The 18,099-nt window shown below is 35.3% G+C and overlaps 2 protein-coding genes across 3 annotated transcripts; one reads left to right on the forward strand and one right to left on the reverse strand.

The window, feature by feature from the left end:
- The first annotated feature begins 551 nt into the window (after nucleotides 1-551).
- On the forward strand, nucleotides 552-7,818 carry LOC114240278 (stress-induced-phosphoprotein 1). The gene is made up of 5 exons (XM_028170747.2): nucleotides 552-1,721; nucleotides 3,148-3,301; nucleotides 3,618-3,718; nucleotides 4,109-4,232; nucleotides 6,892-7,818. The coding sequence occupies exons 1-5, from the start codon at nucleotides 1,485-1,487 to the stop codon at nucleotides 6,993-6,995; spliced, it is 720 nt and encodes a 239-aa protein (XP_028026548.2). The 5' UTR covers nucleotides 552-1,484; the 3' UTR covers nucleotides 6,996-7,818.
- Nucleotides 7,819-10,097: 2,279 nt separating this feature from the next.
- On the reverse strand, nucleotides 10,098-17,296 carry IntS3 (integrator complex subunit 3). 2 transcript variants are annotated; one of them, XM_028170734.2, is made up of 5 exons: nucleotides 17,078-17,296; nucleotides 14,301-16,910; nucleotides 12,823-12,948; nucleotides 11,194-11,322; nucleotides 10,098-10,992 (listed from the first exon to the last, which is right to left on the reverse strand). In XM_028170734.2, exons 1-5 carry the CDS (start codon nucleotides 17,150-17,152, stop codon nucleotides 10,927-10,929), a joined length of 3,006 nt encoding a protein of 1,001 aa, XP_028026535.2. In that variant the 5' UTR covers nucleotides 17,153-17,296; the 3' UTR covers nucleotides 10,098-10,926. The 2 variants fall into 2 exon arrangements, with proteins under 2 accessions (XP_028026535.2, XP_028026536.2); XM_028170735.2 differs by lacking the exon at nucleotides 11,194-11,322.
- Between the last annotated feature and the right edge of the window lie 803 nt (nucleotides 17,297-18,099).

The raw sequence follows: 18,099 nt of genomic DNA on the forward strand, positions 1-18,099 counted from the left end.
AGTGTGGGACGACATTTGCAAATGATTATGCAAAGTTTTCGCTGCATTCGTGGTTTTCCAAGCTGTGTCGGTTTTTTAACAGACATCAAAGCGAACGAACCGCAAACCTTCGCGTAGTCTCCCACACATTCGTTTGCCCAGTTGCGCCGACGATTGCGAAAGTAACGGACGTATCGCCATTTTCATAATTCGTGACGTCTACTGTGTAGCGTATCTTCATCAAAAGAAATCCCATAAAAACTGCATGGCTGTTAATGATGTCTGGGAAATATTTCAAAACTCTTTTTCTCTTCAATGTTCTATTGACGAATTAAAAAGGAGGAGAAATTCGTGAGATATTCGTAAACAAGTGTAGGAGGAAGCGCAAACGGGTTCGCAAATTGAGTATGCGAATCCATTTGCACAGCCGCTAGGTTTGCGAATGAATGTTTGACGGCCTTTGATAAATATACTTGAATATAAATTAAAATAAGGCATGACGTAAAGGGCTTAGTTACCAGGTCATAATATCCTTTAAAAAAATTATAGATATGTATCTATGATTGTACGTTGATTGTACGGGATCATAGATTATACACTTAATAATCTTAATATATTCGAGAACTAAAATGTTGAGACTTTTTGGCGGGAACGCGAGGAGTGAAGTTGTGTGATTTGTTTTATTTTGTCTATTTAGTGTTTCTTCAGGTTTAAATGTGTAATAACGGTGGTTTATTAACTGTTTAATATCTGTGACAGTGCACAAATGTGGGAAAATGAAACAAAGCCGCTGGATGTAACTTCTCGGGATCCTCCAAAAAGTCCACTGAAAAAATCTCAGTACATGACCACCATTTTACTGAGATTATATTTCATCCCATATCATCTCAATTCATTTCATTTAATTTCATCTCAGTTGATTGATGTCTCAAATTAATCATCTTCATTTCATTTCACTTCATATTATCATTTTGCATAAAAGTATCCCATATTATATCATTTCATCTCATTTCAATTCATATCATGTCATGTTTCATATTATTAATCAACTTCATTTCATTTCATAGTATCATATTTCATAAAATAAAAAAATATGTATAAAAGATTAGGCTGTATGGTACGACACCTTTGCCTTTCCATTTGGATAAATAAAACTACTACTAATACTACTACTAAAATGTTGAATTTTATCCAATAATAATAATTAATATCATTAAGTATGTAATACTAATAAGAGTTGTAGTAATGTACATATTATAACAGTAAATAAGCTCAGATATACACCAAAAAGTATAACAATTCCTTGGAAATAACTAGTACTGCCAATGACTGCTTAATCTGAATAGTGCTTTATTTATTAAATTTGTTCATATTCACTATCATTAAAAATGTCAGATTGATGCTCCGATAATATAGTTTAATATTTATGTAATTATAAAGTGGTTTAAAAAACAACAATTAAATTGTCTCATCATAAACTTTTTGCTTGTTAAAAAAATACCATCATGGATGAAGCCAAGAAACCGACGACAGTGGAGGAATTAAAAATAAAAGGAAACGAATGCGTCAAAGATGGAAAATTCATCGAAGCTGTTTTACATTATACACAAGCTATCAAAATGGATCCAAACAACTATATTTTGCACAGCAACAGGTCATTCGCCTTTCTGAAACTCGACCAACATTATCTTTCATTACAAGATGCAAATGAAACAGTTAGATTGCAACCTCAATGGGCAAAGGTAATTTTGAATTTGAAAGTTTTGCAAGACCTTTACAATGTAATTTATTCTTCTACTGTCATGAATGTTTTTAAGATAATATGATGATAAAAAAAATTTCACATGTATAACTTTCACCGAAACAATTGTTTAGTATTGATAACGGGATAATCATTTATTTAGTATAATAACCGGCAAACTTCTTGAGCATTTGTCGACGTAGTGGGGGTAAGTTTGCGCATGGTACACTCACGTGCAAAAACATTACTTACTCTGCGTCATAATGCTATTAAATTATTAAAATCAACATATGTATTTATTTATATATTTATTAGAACATCAACAAAACATATAGGTTAATAATTGTAATAATTTAATCTTGGGGTAAAATAGATATTCCTTCTATTAAGTCAAAACTAGAGCTGTTGCCAGGTCTTGGTTCAGTTGAAGCGAAGCTGGTATTTGTAATTTTTTTTTCGTTATCATAATCTTGACCATCATCATCATCACTGTTTTCATCACCCGAGTCGCTATCATCGTGATGAGTCGACATAGGGCTCATCGGCGTAGTTTACAACTCGGTCGATTCGGTCTTCTTTTTTGTCTATAATTAATTATTTTTTGAAGATATTCGATTCGTAGTAATCGAATGTTACTTTTTTCATTTACCAGCTTCCGATTATTTTCTGTCCTTTTTTTCCATCTGAAGCCTAGCTCTTTCATAATCCGTCGTAAGCTTAATTCCGAGCCATTAAAATTTATATCTTCTTTAAATTTTTCGAAGCCTTTCTACGGTACGGAGTTTCGCTGCTTGTTATGTAGTTATTATGATTACATCTTTTTATTACAGATTGAACGAAACTATCCATTCCGGTAACTTTCTTCTTCCCTGATCTTTTCTTACCCGGAGTCCGAAACACGGCGAGCAAGCCAGAGCCTTTAGCTTCGTTAATAATGCACCTAACAGTACTCACTAATGTTTTTATTGCTTCCGAAGTCTGTTTTAATTTTTCCATATCATTCTTCCCATGTTTTATAAAGAAGCAATATACGTCGTACACAAATTTTCTACCCTTTCTTTTAAGTACTACACCAGTTTGTCACGGCATAGTGTATGTTTTATAAAAAATCAACAAACACTCAACAAATAGCAATGGCAACAAAGTCCACAAGCAATTATAACAAATAACTTAACGATTAATAACGATAGACTTTCCACTGTACGCAAGCGTACTTTTGGGAGCAAGCGGAATGAGGGCGCAGTGCGGGACGCAGGGTTCGACTGATCTACCAATAACGCGCTCGATACGATTTCCCCTGCCGTCGCGCCTCACCCTCACCACCAAAGTGATCTAAAATTCGGTTCTGCGCAGTCAAGGTCATTTGCTCACGAAGTTTGCCGATTACTATAAGCAAATTAAACTTATTTCAAAATTTTTTTTTTCAGGGCTATTTTCGTAGAGCAGAAGTAGAAGCGGCAAGTGGTTTATATGATGAAGCAATTATCTCATATACACATGCTTTACAACTTGACCCACAGAATCAAAAGTTAATAGACTCCATAAAAGAGTTATCAGAAATGCAGGAAAATAGAATAAAAGGTGACTTTGAATTGTGCAAACTAACATTCTGTATCTTTCTTTTTGGTTGTACCCTCAATGCCAAGGATCGTAACTGTATGTCAATCTTCTCCACTCGGTCCGGTTCTGCACCATATGTACCGCTCCCTGTATCTGGCCTCCAGCCACCTCCTTGAGTTGGTCCACCCAACTATAATAACAATCTGTATAAGATTTAAAGTATCTGGTTGGAGTTAATAAGTTTCTTTAGATGCCAAAGTTGATGTAAAACCTGTAGTTTAAGTAACAAAAATATGGATATAATTATTAATTAATTTATGCTTTACTATTTTTTCAGAAAGTCAAAATGTTGTATGGATTTGTACATGCATTGGTTTAGTAGTTGGAATTATGATTGTAATACTTGATTATAGCTTTACAACGAATCCTACACTAACTGTGAGTATAACAGAAGAGATATATTTTCAATCATTTTGAAAATAATGAAGATTACTAATATCATCATCATCATGGTTCCAAGCCGGTTTCGGCAACGGCGACCAAAATTACTAATATAATGAATGTTAAGAAAGCCAATGTTCTTTATTAAACTCACTGGTTGGTTGGTGTTGGGTGTCAAAAAGTTCTGTCCTGTGTAGATATCTTACTAACATAGAAATATCCATCAATCTATCATTATACTAGTACAGTATGGTATTAGGTGTATCTGTTTTAAGTATGTTTTGACCCTGAAATGAACACAGGCTGCTTAAGAATAGAACCACTTCTTAATCATAGAGCAAAATTAAAGCCTTAATTGTTTGACAGCACTTTTTTTTTTAATTGCAGAACCCATTCAGCATGGTTGCATTTTCAATGGCATTGTCAGGATTGGGATTTGTTGTAGGAAAAACAACAACTATGATGTCATCATGGAGTGCAGGCAGATCACTGCAGCCGCCAGTTGACTTAGGTAATGTTGGTTAGTTTTTTGAGTTTGGTTTTATTAGGGTTCCGTTAGACAAGACGAAACATGACAAGCCAAAAAAGTGTCAAAAAAATCTTTCTATCATAGTAATTTTACTATAAATATACAGAAAGCTCTACACATTACCAGAAATATAAACAATTGTCTATAAACCCAAAAGGTAATCTGTTGTGGATGCCCAAAACCCAGTACATCTGTAGAAACACTGTTTTGTACTAAAATCCACCTAGCTCATTTTTGTTTTACTTTACATTAATGTTATCAGAAAAATTGATTATATAATAAATCTTTATACTAAATCTAAAAACTGAGGACAAATAATTAGATGTTGTTAATTTGATTAGCAACACTTTCACAGTGAATTTGTACTCATTATTACAATTAACTTTAAATTAAAAGGAGGTTTTTTTTTATCTTTTCTTTTTTTATTCAGTGATTTATCTTAAAGATTTGTGTCAAATTATTTGTCCATTAATAACTATAATTCCATTTTCAATTTAAGGTACTTTTAATTTGTTGTGCAGAGGTGCTAAAAGACTTTACTTTCACAAATCACTTGAAAATCGCAGCCCTGCTCATACTTGGAGATTCCTTAAATCTGTCGGCATTGGCAAAACTCCCGTCTCTTCTGTCAAGGATACTGACTTGTGCGCCCTCAATAAGCATTTTTCTCTCCCTCCTGTGTCACTCAGTGATTCGTCAAAGACGGCCACGTTGCTTAAGATTTCTAGTCTATCCGTAAACCGGATCCCTATTTTTTACTTAAGTCCAGTCTCGGTTGCTGATGTCCGTAATTCCTTTTTCTCCATCTCATCCACGGCTGTTGGAATTGATAACGTATGCTCTAAAATGATTGCCCTAATTCTTCCAACGGTAGCACCTATACTTACCCATATTTTAAATTTTTCCTTTACCTCTAGCAACTTCTGATTCAACTCCTGATTCTTGGAAACAAGCCTACGTTGTTCCTATCCCAAAAAGCCCCAATCCTATTTTGCCATCTCAGTTCCGGCCTATATCTATACTTCCTTTTCTTTCCAAAGTCCTTGAGCACATTGTCCACCGTCAGCTGTCGTCTTTTCTCCTCTCCCACAATCTTCTTAGCTCCTTCCAATCTGGTTTTCGCAAGGGCCACAGCACGGTTACAGCTCTTCTAAAAGTGACCGATGACATTCGCTGGGCCATGGAAAACAAACAACTAACTTTATTAGTGTTGTTAGATTTCAGCAGCGCTTTTAACTCTGTTGACTTCGATGTTCTGCTCGAAATACTCAAATCAAACAATATCTCCTCGTCTGCTATTAACTGGTTTGATAGTTACCTTCGGGGGCGCTCGCAATGTGTCCGTCTTGACGAGACTTTCTGGGATTGGCAGAACGTCAGTGCGGGCGTTCCCCAAGGTGGTGTTCTTTCTCCTCTTCTGTTTTCTGTGTTTATAAACTCTGTCACTAGGCTTATATCTTCTAAATTCTACCTCTACGCAGACGATCTCCAGCTATATCGCCACTTCTCGGAGCCTGAAGTTGAATCGGCTATTGCTGCGATGAACAGTGATCTGAAGTCTATCAGTGAATGGGCAAAAGCCTACGGTCTGCACATTAATCCGGGAAAATCACAGGCTATCATTATAGGGGGTAAACAATTGCGCAGTAGACTCAGCGATCCTATACTCCCCCCAATTTATTTGGATGGGACTCAAATAACTCTAACCGATTCAGTTAAAAACCTGGGTGTTATTGTAGATCGACATCTTTCGTGGAGTTCTCACGTTGCTGAGATTAGTAGGAAGGTGCACTTTGCCTTGCACTCGTTGAGATGTCTGCAGGGCTTCTTACCTCAGCATACAAAAATATCTCTCGTCCAAGCTCTCATTCTACCCATAATTGATTACGCCGATGCCTGCTACTTGGATGCCACTGAGGAGCTCTCAAACAAGCTTGAGAGGATGCAAAATCTATGTATCCGTTTTATATACAATCTCAGAAAATTCGATCATGTTTCTCATTTTCGCAAAGAACTTAAATGGCTCCCTATACGCCTTCGTAGGAACACTCGAATATTATGTCTCCTATTCAATATCCTACATAAGCCCACTTCTCCCTTATATTTACGTGAGCGATTCTCTTTCATTCGTTCTCCTGATGGTCCAACCAACGTTCTGTTTTGTTATTCCCTTCCCACAAAACCAATTTCTATTCTCACTCCTTTACGGTGCACGCGGTCAGACTGTGGAATTCGTTGCCGGCTGACATCCGATTTTGCAAGTCTGTTTCTGTTTTTAAATACAAGGTCAAACAATTTTATCTCTCATCAACCGAATGATCATGGTTCTATACTCTTCGCATATACGAGTGTTACTGTGTTACTTATAATATTTGCTATGTGTATGTGCTATAATTCTCATGTTGTATTTGTTATTTTAGTTATGTGTTATTTGTTCTACACACACTTATCACTTTTTATTATTATTCTCATTATCCTCTCGCAGGTCTGCTGGAAGAGATTTCTTAAAGAAATAAGCAGTGCCTTTGTACATAATTTTCCTATTACTCTGTACTGTGTCTTGTTTTCTGTGTGTACATAAATAAATAAATAAATAAAATAAATAATTTAAACTTAATAAATAAATATTTCTTAAACTTAGGGTACAACGACAGTTCTCAAGAAAAAGAAGATGTAATACCAGAAAGAAAAAACAAATATAGCAAAGCACAGGCACGTCAAAGGTACAAACAAGGAAAATTGTAGTGCTTAATACAATTTTTGTTTTAAGCTAAAATGTCATCAATGTTAATTTTGAAATTTTTTGTTGCTGAAATATCAGACAGCAAGACGAAAACCATTACTGAGTAAATTTTATTTGCTTTATTAATGTGTATCATGATATAGAAATATAGGTGAAGGATTTAATATAATGCAGTATAAGTGTTCACGTTTTTAGCCTCCATTGTTAAAAGACATTTAATGTTAAATTTAAGTTAGTTTCTTAGACTGTGTGATATATTAATGTGAGATCAGAGGATATGTGTTTTAAACTATTAGAGAAAATAGCTAAGAAAACAGCTATAGGTATGTTATATCATGTTATGTTTAATTCTGTCAAATAAAAGCTACCTGACCAATAAGTTTAAGACTGACCAATAAACAAAGTTAAGATTAGAAAATGTAAATTGATAATTTTTTTAAATATTTATTTGCACCTTCCAAAATATTTTGGCCACCACCCCACCACAAAGTTGGGGCTTGAAATGATTACTTTATCAACAAACTAAAATGGGCCTACAGCTGTTCAATTTTAACTATATTATTATAATGTTCTACTTATGCCTGCCAGTAACTTTCAGAGGTGAATAAAATGAAATATTAAAAATAAAAATAGCTAGGCAGATGACTGATTCATTCTGCGAAAAGGAAAATATTAAAAATCCTAATTTTATATTTGTTGTTAATCTAAAACAACAGTCATAGTGTAACTGTGACATGTTCCTTTAATTTCAATTACATGTAGAACTGAAACATTTATATTGTATTTTTTTTTTTCTTTAGCATTAAATGAAGAGTTTTGATTTTATAGGATTTAGTTTTATTACTTACCCGATAATCACTAACTATAAGTCAAACATTTTTGACCGCACGTACGTATATGGTCTCGTTAATAGTTTATTTACAAACAATGGCAAGTTTTTTTTTTATTGCTTAGATGGTTGGACGAGCTCACAGCCCACCTGGTGTTAAGTGGTTACTGGGGCCCATAGACATCTACAACGTAAATGAGCCACCCACCTTGAGATATAAGTTCTAAGGTCTCAATATAGTCACAACGGCTGCCCCACCCTTCAAACCGAAACGCATTACTGCTTTACGGCAGAAATAGGCAGGGCGGTGGTACCTACCCGTGCGGACTCACAAGAGGTCCTGCCACCAGTAATTACGCAAATTATAATTTTGCGGGTTTGATTTTTATTACACGATGTTATTCCTTCACCGTAGAAGTCAATCGTGAATATTTGCTAAGTACGTATTTCATTAGAAAAATTGGTACCTGCCTTCGGGATTCGAACACCGGTGCATCGCTAAATACGAATGCACCGGACGTCTTATCCTTTAGGCCACGACGACTTCAAAATTATGAAAGATGGTTCCTGTTCTAGAACTTCAAACGTACGACCTGAATATTTATTCCACCCCTTATATTCATTGTTTTAGGTAGGTACTTCATTTTACCCCTTTTAGTTACTGATTTTACCGTTGTTACCGTTTTTATTTTTTTGTCCGAATAGTTATTACTATACTTAGAATAACAAGATTTTTAATTGCTTATTTTTCTAATGAGGGTGAATCCGTAGATTTCATATTATGCCTTGCGAATTTCTTAATACAGTGAGTGGTTTTGGTGGGTACTAACATTCCACCTATTTTGGCCACATGGCAATCATGCCTTTCGGTTGAAAGCGAAGTGAATATTTATTTACCAAAATGGGCGGCATTGTTATATCAAACCCGTCTCCCAAATGTAAAGGCCTCATATTCGACTATTGAAAAAAAAACAATGGTCTGCACCTAAAACACATTATTACTATTTATTACTGGTGGTAGGATCTCTTAAGTATAGTATAGTAATTAATATAGTATAGTATAGTAATAAAGTAAGTCCGCGCGGGAGTACCACCACCCTGCCTATTTCTGCCGTGTAGCAGTAATGCGTTTCGGTTTGAAGGGTGGGGCAGCCGTTGTGACTATATTGAGACCTTAGAACTTATATCTCAAGGTGGGTGACGCATTTACGTTGTAGATGTCTATGGGCTTCGGTAAACACTTAACACCAGGTGGGCCGTGAGCTCGTCCATCCATCTAACAATAAAAAAAGGAAATTTATTGACTTGGCTGTGAAAAAATTTAGTTTTATTGATAAACCACTCCGCCTCCACCTCCCTCTGTCACAACGAGATTAACGATCTAAATTTAATCAAGGGGTTTCCTTTTTCGTAAATAAATGTAATCATTGATTTTTTGGGTACACATAGACACACTTTTAAATAGTTGTAGTAATATAATTGCACATTGTCCTCAGTTTTTATCGAATCGAAGAAGTAATATTCATGCTCATTGGTGTGTGTTCAACACATACAAATTACTGTTAACATTGTAGGTAAATAAGATAAGAAGAATTATAATATGGTATTTTATAATTGTAAATAGACATGCTATAACAATAACCGACTTCAAATAGAAAAATAATAATATTCCAAAACAAATTAATATACACTAAAAACAATAATCATCGAAATCGGTTGGCGTGATATTGAGTTATTCATCTATTTGTCGCGCACATACTTAATGCAAATTTAAGACTTACATGGTTTTCTGATGGATACCATTATCAGAACTGGACTAAATTGAAATGGGACCACACGGGAAGCATCAGCTTTCTAATAAAAAAAGAATCATCAAAATCGATTCACCTAGTCAAGTTATGAGGTAACAAACAAAAAAAAAACATAGTCGAATTGAGAACCTCCTCCTTTTTTGAAGTGGTTAAAGATAAAAGCATTCAAAGTGAGTAGCGCTTTTGTGTTATTAATCGGTGACTACTTTACTCCAGACAGGATGTGAACGCGTCAGCGACAGAAATATTAATAGGCTTAGAGTTGATATAACACTTCTAAATTGTAACAATGAAAAAAAAACGAATAGATTAATTTAATTTCAAAGATAATTATCACGATTTTGAAGTTGAAGATTAACTGTAAAAGTGTTTTTGTGTTATTATCTTTTAGGTATAGAAAATTCATTATAAAGGGGTCAAGTAATATAATTAATTATTATAAGAAGAAAATAAGAACACGTAAATAAGGGGAAATACTTTATTGATCCTTATGTAAAATGTATTTCGAAAATTGCGTTAATACAATATATCTCTTGAATAAAACACTTGGTCTCATACTTACACTTAAAATAAGTTTAACATTGTATGGAGATAAAAAAACTGTACATCAATAGGATAATTTATCTATCATTTATATTGACTACTCCCTGATATTTATGTACTTGTGCGTTTTAGAACTGCCTCGTTCCGTGTGCTTAGTGCGAGTTTTTTAACGTTCTCGATAGCGTAAAAGTTAGCTCATATTTGTATGGAATGGGATCGTTTGCGTACGTTTGCCGCTAGGGGCGCTGTTCCAACTGCATACAAAACTGGGTTAACTTTTACGCTATCGAGAACGTTAAGAAACTCGCACTAAGCACTCTGTACACTCGCAGACATCGAACAACAATCATAACAAAATTGCTATTCTCCAAATTTTAAATGTACATTCAAATTAAACTTTTACATTTGAAGGAGGCCACTTTTATCTTTATTCACACAAATTTTCTTAGGTACATTCGTTTTATTTTCACTATAGTTTTATTCATTTTATATAAGACAGTTCTATTCCGTCACAACACAAAGTAGGTTAATTTAAAAAAAAAAACGACACCGGAAAATTAATTTATCCTCGAAAACAATGACAGCAGCTGTACAACGTGACAAACTACCAAGATCAAATCTAGGCTCCATTCTTAGAACGATACCTAACTCGTAAGGTAACAACAAGCGAGACGCAATATATCATGTTTATATACCGAGTTGCACTTTAACGTTCAACAAGATTACTGTCCATTTACGGTACAAGATATGTCAATCACTGTCCGAAATTGCCTTCTTGCGACGTTTAGCTTGTTTCGGCTTCACAATCTCTTCTTCCTGTAAATAATTGAAAACGTAATTTCATTATGTACATAGCTGTCCCTAACTTAAATAAAGCTATGCTTCGAATTTGCACGAAAATAATACATTCGCAGGATTTTGCGGCAAATATTTGTATATGTATATTATGTACACGTTAAATAATGAGGCTTGTAATTGAAAATTGCTTCAAAACTTTAATGCTTGTTAAATATTTACCTCACTATCCTCATTCGAAGAATGCAAGTTCGCGTTGATTGGCATTGAATTCGAAACTAATTTCCTAGCACGTCTAGATATGGGTAATTCGTCTTCCCACGCCAAAGAAAATAATTCACTATATTGTCTCTGAAATTAACAGTGAAAATAAAAATAATTATAAAATAAAATAAAAAACGTATTCTGGTCCTAATTACTACATAGAAAATTAAAAACATACATGTATAAGTATGACGCGTCAGCATAAATAGTTATTAATACTTATTAAAATAAGAGATCGAATTTTGAAGATATAAAATAAAAGAAATAAATAATAAGTAGAGATCTTCTGATCATTGACCATGTTAATGTTAGACCTCACAAAATAAAAGTGACAGTTTTGAGATACCTGTTTTACAGTACTTTATCTTATTTGGCGTATACATACAAAGATTATTAGAAGTCAGAATTAATGTATTTTTCCCATATACCACACACCTCTGAACAATAACTAATATTTAATGTAGTATCGTAACCACATTTTGCTATCAGCTATTGAATTTTGTCGTGCAGCTCAGAAAGTATAAACGGTAATTTAGTTGCTTGAATTTTTTTTATTAAATATGGCTGTATAATTTATTGTAGATCCTAAAATTAAATGTCGAAAGCGGAAATTTGAAATTGTAGCAGAATTACTGGTGATTGGACCTCTTGTGAGTCTACACGGGTAGGTACCACCACCCTGTCTATTTCTGCCGTGGAGCAGTAATGCGTTTCGGTTTGAAGGGCGGGGCAGTCGATGTAACTATACTGAGATCTTAGAACTTATATCTCAAGGTGGGTGGCGCATTTACGTTGTATATGTCTATGGGATCTAGTACAGGGAACTACTTATCACCTGGTGGGCTGTGAGCTCGTCCACTCATCTAAACAATAAAAAAAAAGTTTTGTAGTTCTGTAAATTAACTACAATTAAAATTATCAAATAAAATTACAAACAAACGTTTTTATTATTTAAAATCAACCTTAGATATCACATGACTATTAGTCCATAAACCTGAGATATCTTTATCGCTGCATGATTAAATCTATTAGGTTTTTTTTCTCTCAAATCTTCTTCGCTAACTTTTTCAATCAGACAGACTTATACTATTGTATTGAATTATCTTTTTACTTTATTCCGTACATCGATGAAAACCTCATTTATAAATGTAGTTTATTTTTGAGATATTTAGAACATGTTTTTTTATTTATATGATAAGAACAAAATCACACGACTGTACCGACGCGAGCGTGAGGTCACCAGTGCGGTGCGGCGAAGCGTTATTCCGGAAAACGTCAAGTAGACAGTCGATATTCTCAACAAGTACTTTAACCGACTTGATAAAAAAAAGGCGTTTAATTCTGGGTACATATTACACGTCAACGTTTTTTTTTTAAATAAAATCAGCTTAAGCACTGTGTACTCGTATGTGGGTGTTTTATTTCAAAACCTTGCCCCAATAAAATGTACTCATATTTTACCATGATAATCGGTTACATTGTATATAGACCGTTACGATAACGACCTCAATGCTTACACTTGTAATTTTTTTGTTCACCGTGAACAATACCGTCATTATTTATTAATAAAACAATGAACTTCCTTACCCTTAAACTATCGCTACTATTCGATTGAGCTTGTTGTAGGGCCTTCTGCATACATTCCATGTTGAAAATCGACATGTCGTCTTGTTCAACACAGCACATTCTCATCTGCTCCAAATGTTTGAGCACCTGTTAAATGATGAGACAAGCAATTAACAAATATACGAGATACAGTTAAAGAGGTCGCTTCGTATTCCTTATTACAAGTGTGCGAACGGATATATAGCGGGTACCAAACTTTTCTGAGGAATTATATATTTAACACGTGTTTGCGAACGTTTTCCACGATGCACGAATGATATCGTGTAATAATAATCAATTTGTGTCGTAATAATAAATAAATGTAATAATAAATAATCTTAATCTATATACATAAAAATGAATTGCTGTTTGTTAGTCTCGCTAAAACTCTAGAACGGCTAGGCCGATTTGGCTAATTTTGGTCTTGATTTATTTGTGGAAGTCCAGAGAACGTTTAAAATGTAGATAAATATGAAAATGCTCGGAATTCAATAAAAATATCAATTTTGTTTTTCCCTTGATGTGCCCCCCGTCGGACGGATTCCTTTTGTTTGTTTTATACAAAACTACGAAGTCGGCCGGGTCAACCAGTAATAAATATAAATGTAATTTATTTGCGTGTACCGGGTAAAAGGTATTATTTCGGTGGCTACCCACGAGTAAGGTACCAAACACCCAGTCTATTTCTGTCACGAAGCAGTCATGCGTTCTAATTTGAAATGAGAGAGAAAACAACTCTGATACAGCGAAATGTATGCACGGGATATTATTGAATATTCATTGCCGAACTAGGCGACGGGGCATCGCAAAGCCGTCGTCGCCTGAAATGTGTCTTGTCGGATCCTCAAGATTCTCTCTCGGTGTTTTTAGGCTCTTAGATCACCGATCACCGATCACCGTTCTCGTCGAATTCGTCTATTACGACGAGCGAACCAACCCATATATGCAACCCACTAAGTTTCTCAATGGGTCGCGATTCCGATCCGGTAGTACATTCAGCGAAGCACTGCTTTTGCCAACGATTAGGTAGGGGAAAAAAGCACAATGGCTACTCAAACCGAAAAGCATTACTGCTTCTCGTCAGAAATAGGAAGGGTGGTGGTACCTACGCGTGTAGGCTCACAAGACGCCCTACCACCAGTAATACTTTTCAAATTTAATTGAAAAATTCTAATCGCAGTTTTTTTTTCGAGTTACAAATTTCGTCTTTAAAAGCCACTGCGATAAAAATAGTTAAATACTATATTTACAGCAAATAGGGCTTCAGAATTTGCTTTTTAAAAGGTGGATTAAATATTTGTTTGGGATTAAGTCGACAACTAGGGGTACAACGACATAATATGACGATTTCTATCAGTGAAACTCAATCAGAAAAAAATACACTCGAAATACAGTGTTGTCACGAGAAAAAAAAAATACTATAAAAGAAATTAATTGAAGACATATTTTTTGATACATACCAACTCAGCAGACGGCGGTGCGTTTGGTGGCATGCTGTGTTTCCCTGGACGTTTTCGCTTGTTCGGACTAGTACCCGGATAGCGCGTACTCAACAATGCCGCGACTAAATCACCGACTTTATCTTCGTAATCTTGGCACCAATACATCAACGTTGAGACCACCGATGTATCCTCCTCGTCGTATGTTCTACAGAACAACTGTCTTACGACATCGGCGGTCGGTCTTTCCTGCTTCAACATTAAAAGAACGGACGTGAGCGCCTCCGAATGCTCTTTGAATGATAACTTCGGAATGATCGGTAAAACATCCTCAACGGATATGTCGTGGGCGGTTAAAAGTTGCCACAGACAATACTGTTCGAACGTCTCCCATCCAAGGCTGGTCGACAACATTGTCGTGATATCGTCCGATTTGAACATCATTAAATTTCCTTGTAATGTCAAACAGATTAATCTTTGAAGTTGACACGCATCTAGGGTTGATACGATTGCATGCAATAATCTTATATGATTCTGTGCTTGGTCTTTGAACTCTCTATAAACATCTGGTATTAACCAAACTAAAACATTGGTGTCGTATTCTTGGCACCTTTCGAAATCGTCCGCTAAGCTCTCGGCTAATTTTAATTCTAAATAACTACAGTAGTCCATATAAACGTCAGCTTTGAATTTCACGTTACGTCTTTTCGCCGAATCTCGTTCTGAACGACGATCTCTTTCGTAGCAGACTCTTAAATAAAACAGTAGGCTAAATCCGACACATCTCAGAGAACCTTGACTGTGGATTTCTTTGAACGTTTCTAATACCAGTTTCCGTTTATGTTCAGCTCCACTACTCGAGTCTATTAGATAATTGAACATGGAAAAAAGCGGTGAATTTATTGCATTATCTAATTCGGCTGGAGCGGGATTGTTGCTTATACGTAGAGGTGTTGCTTCTTGAACCGCAGCAGCAAAAAGATCTGCGAGAGCTTTCGGCGTTGGCGATGGAGATCCGCATGCATCGAGCAGAGCAGTTGCGGAAGATGATGTTCGGTCATCCAGAAGCGTTTCTGCTAGTGGTCGCAAAACTAACGGCAGTGCAGCAGCTAGTTCAGGTCTTTCTCTGGCACGAACTTCTGATAAAGGTAAATCATCATCATCAGTATCTTCTGCTATAGTTGGTGTAATGGTCTCTTCTTCATCATCTGAGAATGCTGGTTCATCAGACCCAACTCTTGGTATTGCATCATCAGTACCCTCATCGCGCATGCCAGATACACCTTCACCATTCCCATTCGTACAAAATTCTTTAAAGGTTTCTCTTACAGTAGAACGCAATTCTCGGTCCAACTTTTGAGAGTCAAACAGAGGATGCAAATTTGGCAAAACCCTTTTCTCAATTATTTGCTGAAGGGAATTGAATATTCCTTGTCTAACTTTCTCTGCATATGGTGGGTAGAAGTTTGGAATGATTCGACACAAGAAATCTAATAATGTTGCAGTCACTGCTGGATGCGATCTCATTGAATGGTGCATGACAAGGATGGCAGGTTCTATATTCATAATGTTGTCTTTTTCAGGGTCATAAAAAAGCCAATCATAAAACAAGGCCAATTTAGCATTTGATGCAGCTACATTTGATGTACAAGTTGTAAGGAGCCAACCAATCACTGCCCATCTGGGAATTATATCAGAACAGAGAAGTTCATTAGTGGGATGAATTACTCCAACAATAAACCTTATCATATCACTTCTTAGTGATTGTGACTCTGGTGTGGCAAGATATTGTCTCTGGAACCATTCTTGATACTTTTTGTGATGACCGAATCGAACTTGTGAAGTAAGAAAAACTAATTTCCTTTCCATGTCCGGAGTTAATCTTGATTGAAGGTACCTTCTAGATGTTCGTGTTTGTAACAATTGTAGCACATTAGTAAATGTAGGGCTTAATGATTTGGGATTGACCAAGATATCCTGCCAAAGCTGATTGAACTCTGGTATGCGAGCAACATTTTGGAGCAGTCTTACTAAGTCTCTTCCCAAAGATAAGACATCAGTAAAACGTTCTCTTATCAGAGTGATAACAAAGTTAACTTCTTTCTGTCTTAGGTTCATTAATTGGGGTATATTATGGTCTTCTACAAGTCTTAAGTATGTATACACAACCATGCATATAAGTACAGGGAACTTATCCAACCAACCTCTATGTTCAATAAACATGTCCAACAGAGATTCTACTAATATAATATTTTTGGGTGTTATATCGCCTCCGGATGCGTATCGCATTAAATTCCAACAAACATTATCTATTCCTGTAACTGCATTTCTAATCATCTCTTTTATTAGCCACATTAATTGGTTCCTTGTAGTGTCCGAAAACTTTAAGTACCTTTCTAAAATTAAATTGGATAGATTATTAAGCACACACGTTAGTCCATCTCTGGTTATAAGTGTAAGATCTCTGTAACATTTTGTAGCATTCTGCGGTTCTGTAAGTATAGACATGAGCATGCCAACTGAAACTTCCTCATGATTTTTACAGACTGCGTTATTAAGGGCGTCATGTGCTTCTTTTTCGGTGCAGTCCGCTACAAGAGATTGAAAATAGTTGTAAGCCCTTTCGTACCTCTGAAAAGGAAAAAAAGCATTATGATAACAAGTGGAACTAATTTCGTGTTAACTTGAAATTTCGCGCTAATTGCACAACAGCGCCACCAGTGTCAATAATGAAAGTTATGGCTTTACATGGCCGACTTAACGTTTCTTTGTTGAAAATACGAAATTTTAAAAAGTACCTCTTCCACTTCATCCTTATTTTCTATTGCGGTGCTCACAAATAGTTTGGGTGAATTAGATTTGGCCTGCTCCATAATATGTGAATTTAAAAACTAATTATTTTGTCAAAAACGTAGCACAGATTGTCTCCTGCATGGCTATCGTAGGCGAAAAATGTTTATGAAGCAATACAATCAAACATATCAATGTGTGCGTATACAAGTGACAGCCATCGAAGTAAGAGAAATAACCGAGAGAGTGCGCTAGTTTACTACTTGCCTAAATAGAGAGGTGGTACTTTTGGATTACTAAGCTCTATGGGTAAAACTGGAACGTGACCATTAACAAAAATATATAACTAGAGATAGAATCGACATGAATCACTGAAATAATATTTATCGGAGCCAAACAAACTCATAAAAGTTCTACCGATATTTATGCTGTAGCCTATTAACATAGAATACTTGAAGACTTTAAAATTAAATAACTATTTATTGGTGTAAAAACTGAAATATGTCCACTTCACGGCATATTTAGGCACGATGATGATAGGTATGATGATAAAATAATTTGATGATATATTATATATACTCGTGCGGGCTTATAATATGCTCTACCACCAGTAATCAAATTGCATGTTCTTTTTATAAGCGGTCAGAAACATTATACCATAGTCCACAGGACGTTCACAGCTTGCAAATGACGTTGAGGATTGTTCTGGTGAAAATATTGCTACTACGGAATATTACTACACAGTAGCTCTTGGAGGTTAAGGTCGATATTTTTGTCATTTTAATGATGAATGGATAGTCAGATAATCTATTATGTACTATTCAAATTTTAAAAACCGTAGCTGTGGTTTTGATTACTGAGTAACGCTTGTGGTTTGCAGCATTTTACTTTTACCATCAATAAAATCTAAAGATCGTTAAAACTTCTGTGCGCAATATGGCTAAAATACTGTAGAATTCGATTGTTAGTTTCGTATTATTGATAATTTCGCATTTAGTTTCGTATTAATGTAAACTACATGCATTAACAA

This window comes from Bombyx mandarina, chromosome 21 (assembly GCF_030267445.1).
Source record: "Bombyx mandarina strain Sakado chromosome 21, ASM3026744v2".
Taxonomy (NCBI): Eukaryota; Metazoa; Arthropoda; class Insecta; order Lepidoptera; family Bombycidae; genus Bombyx; species Bombyx mandarina.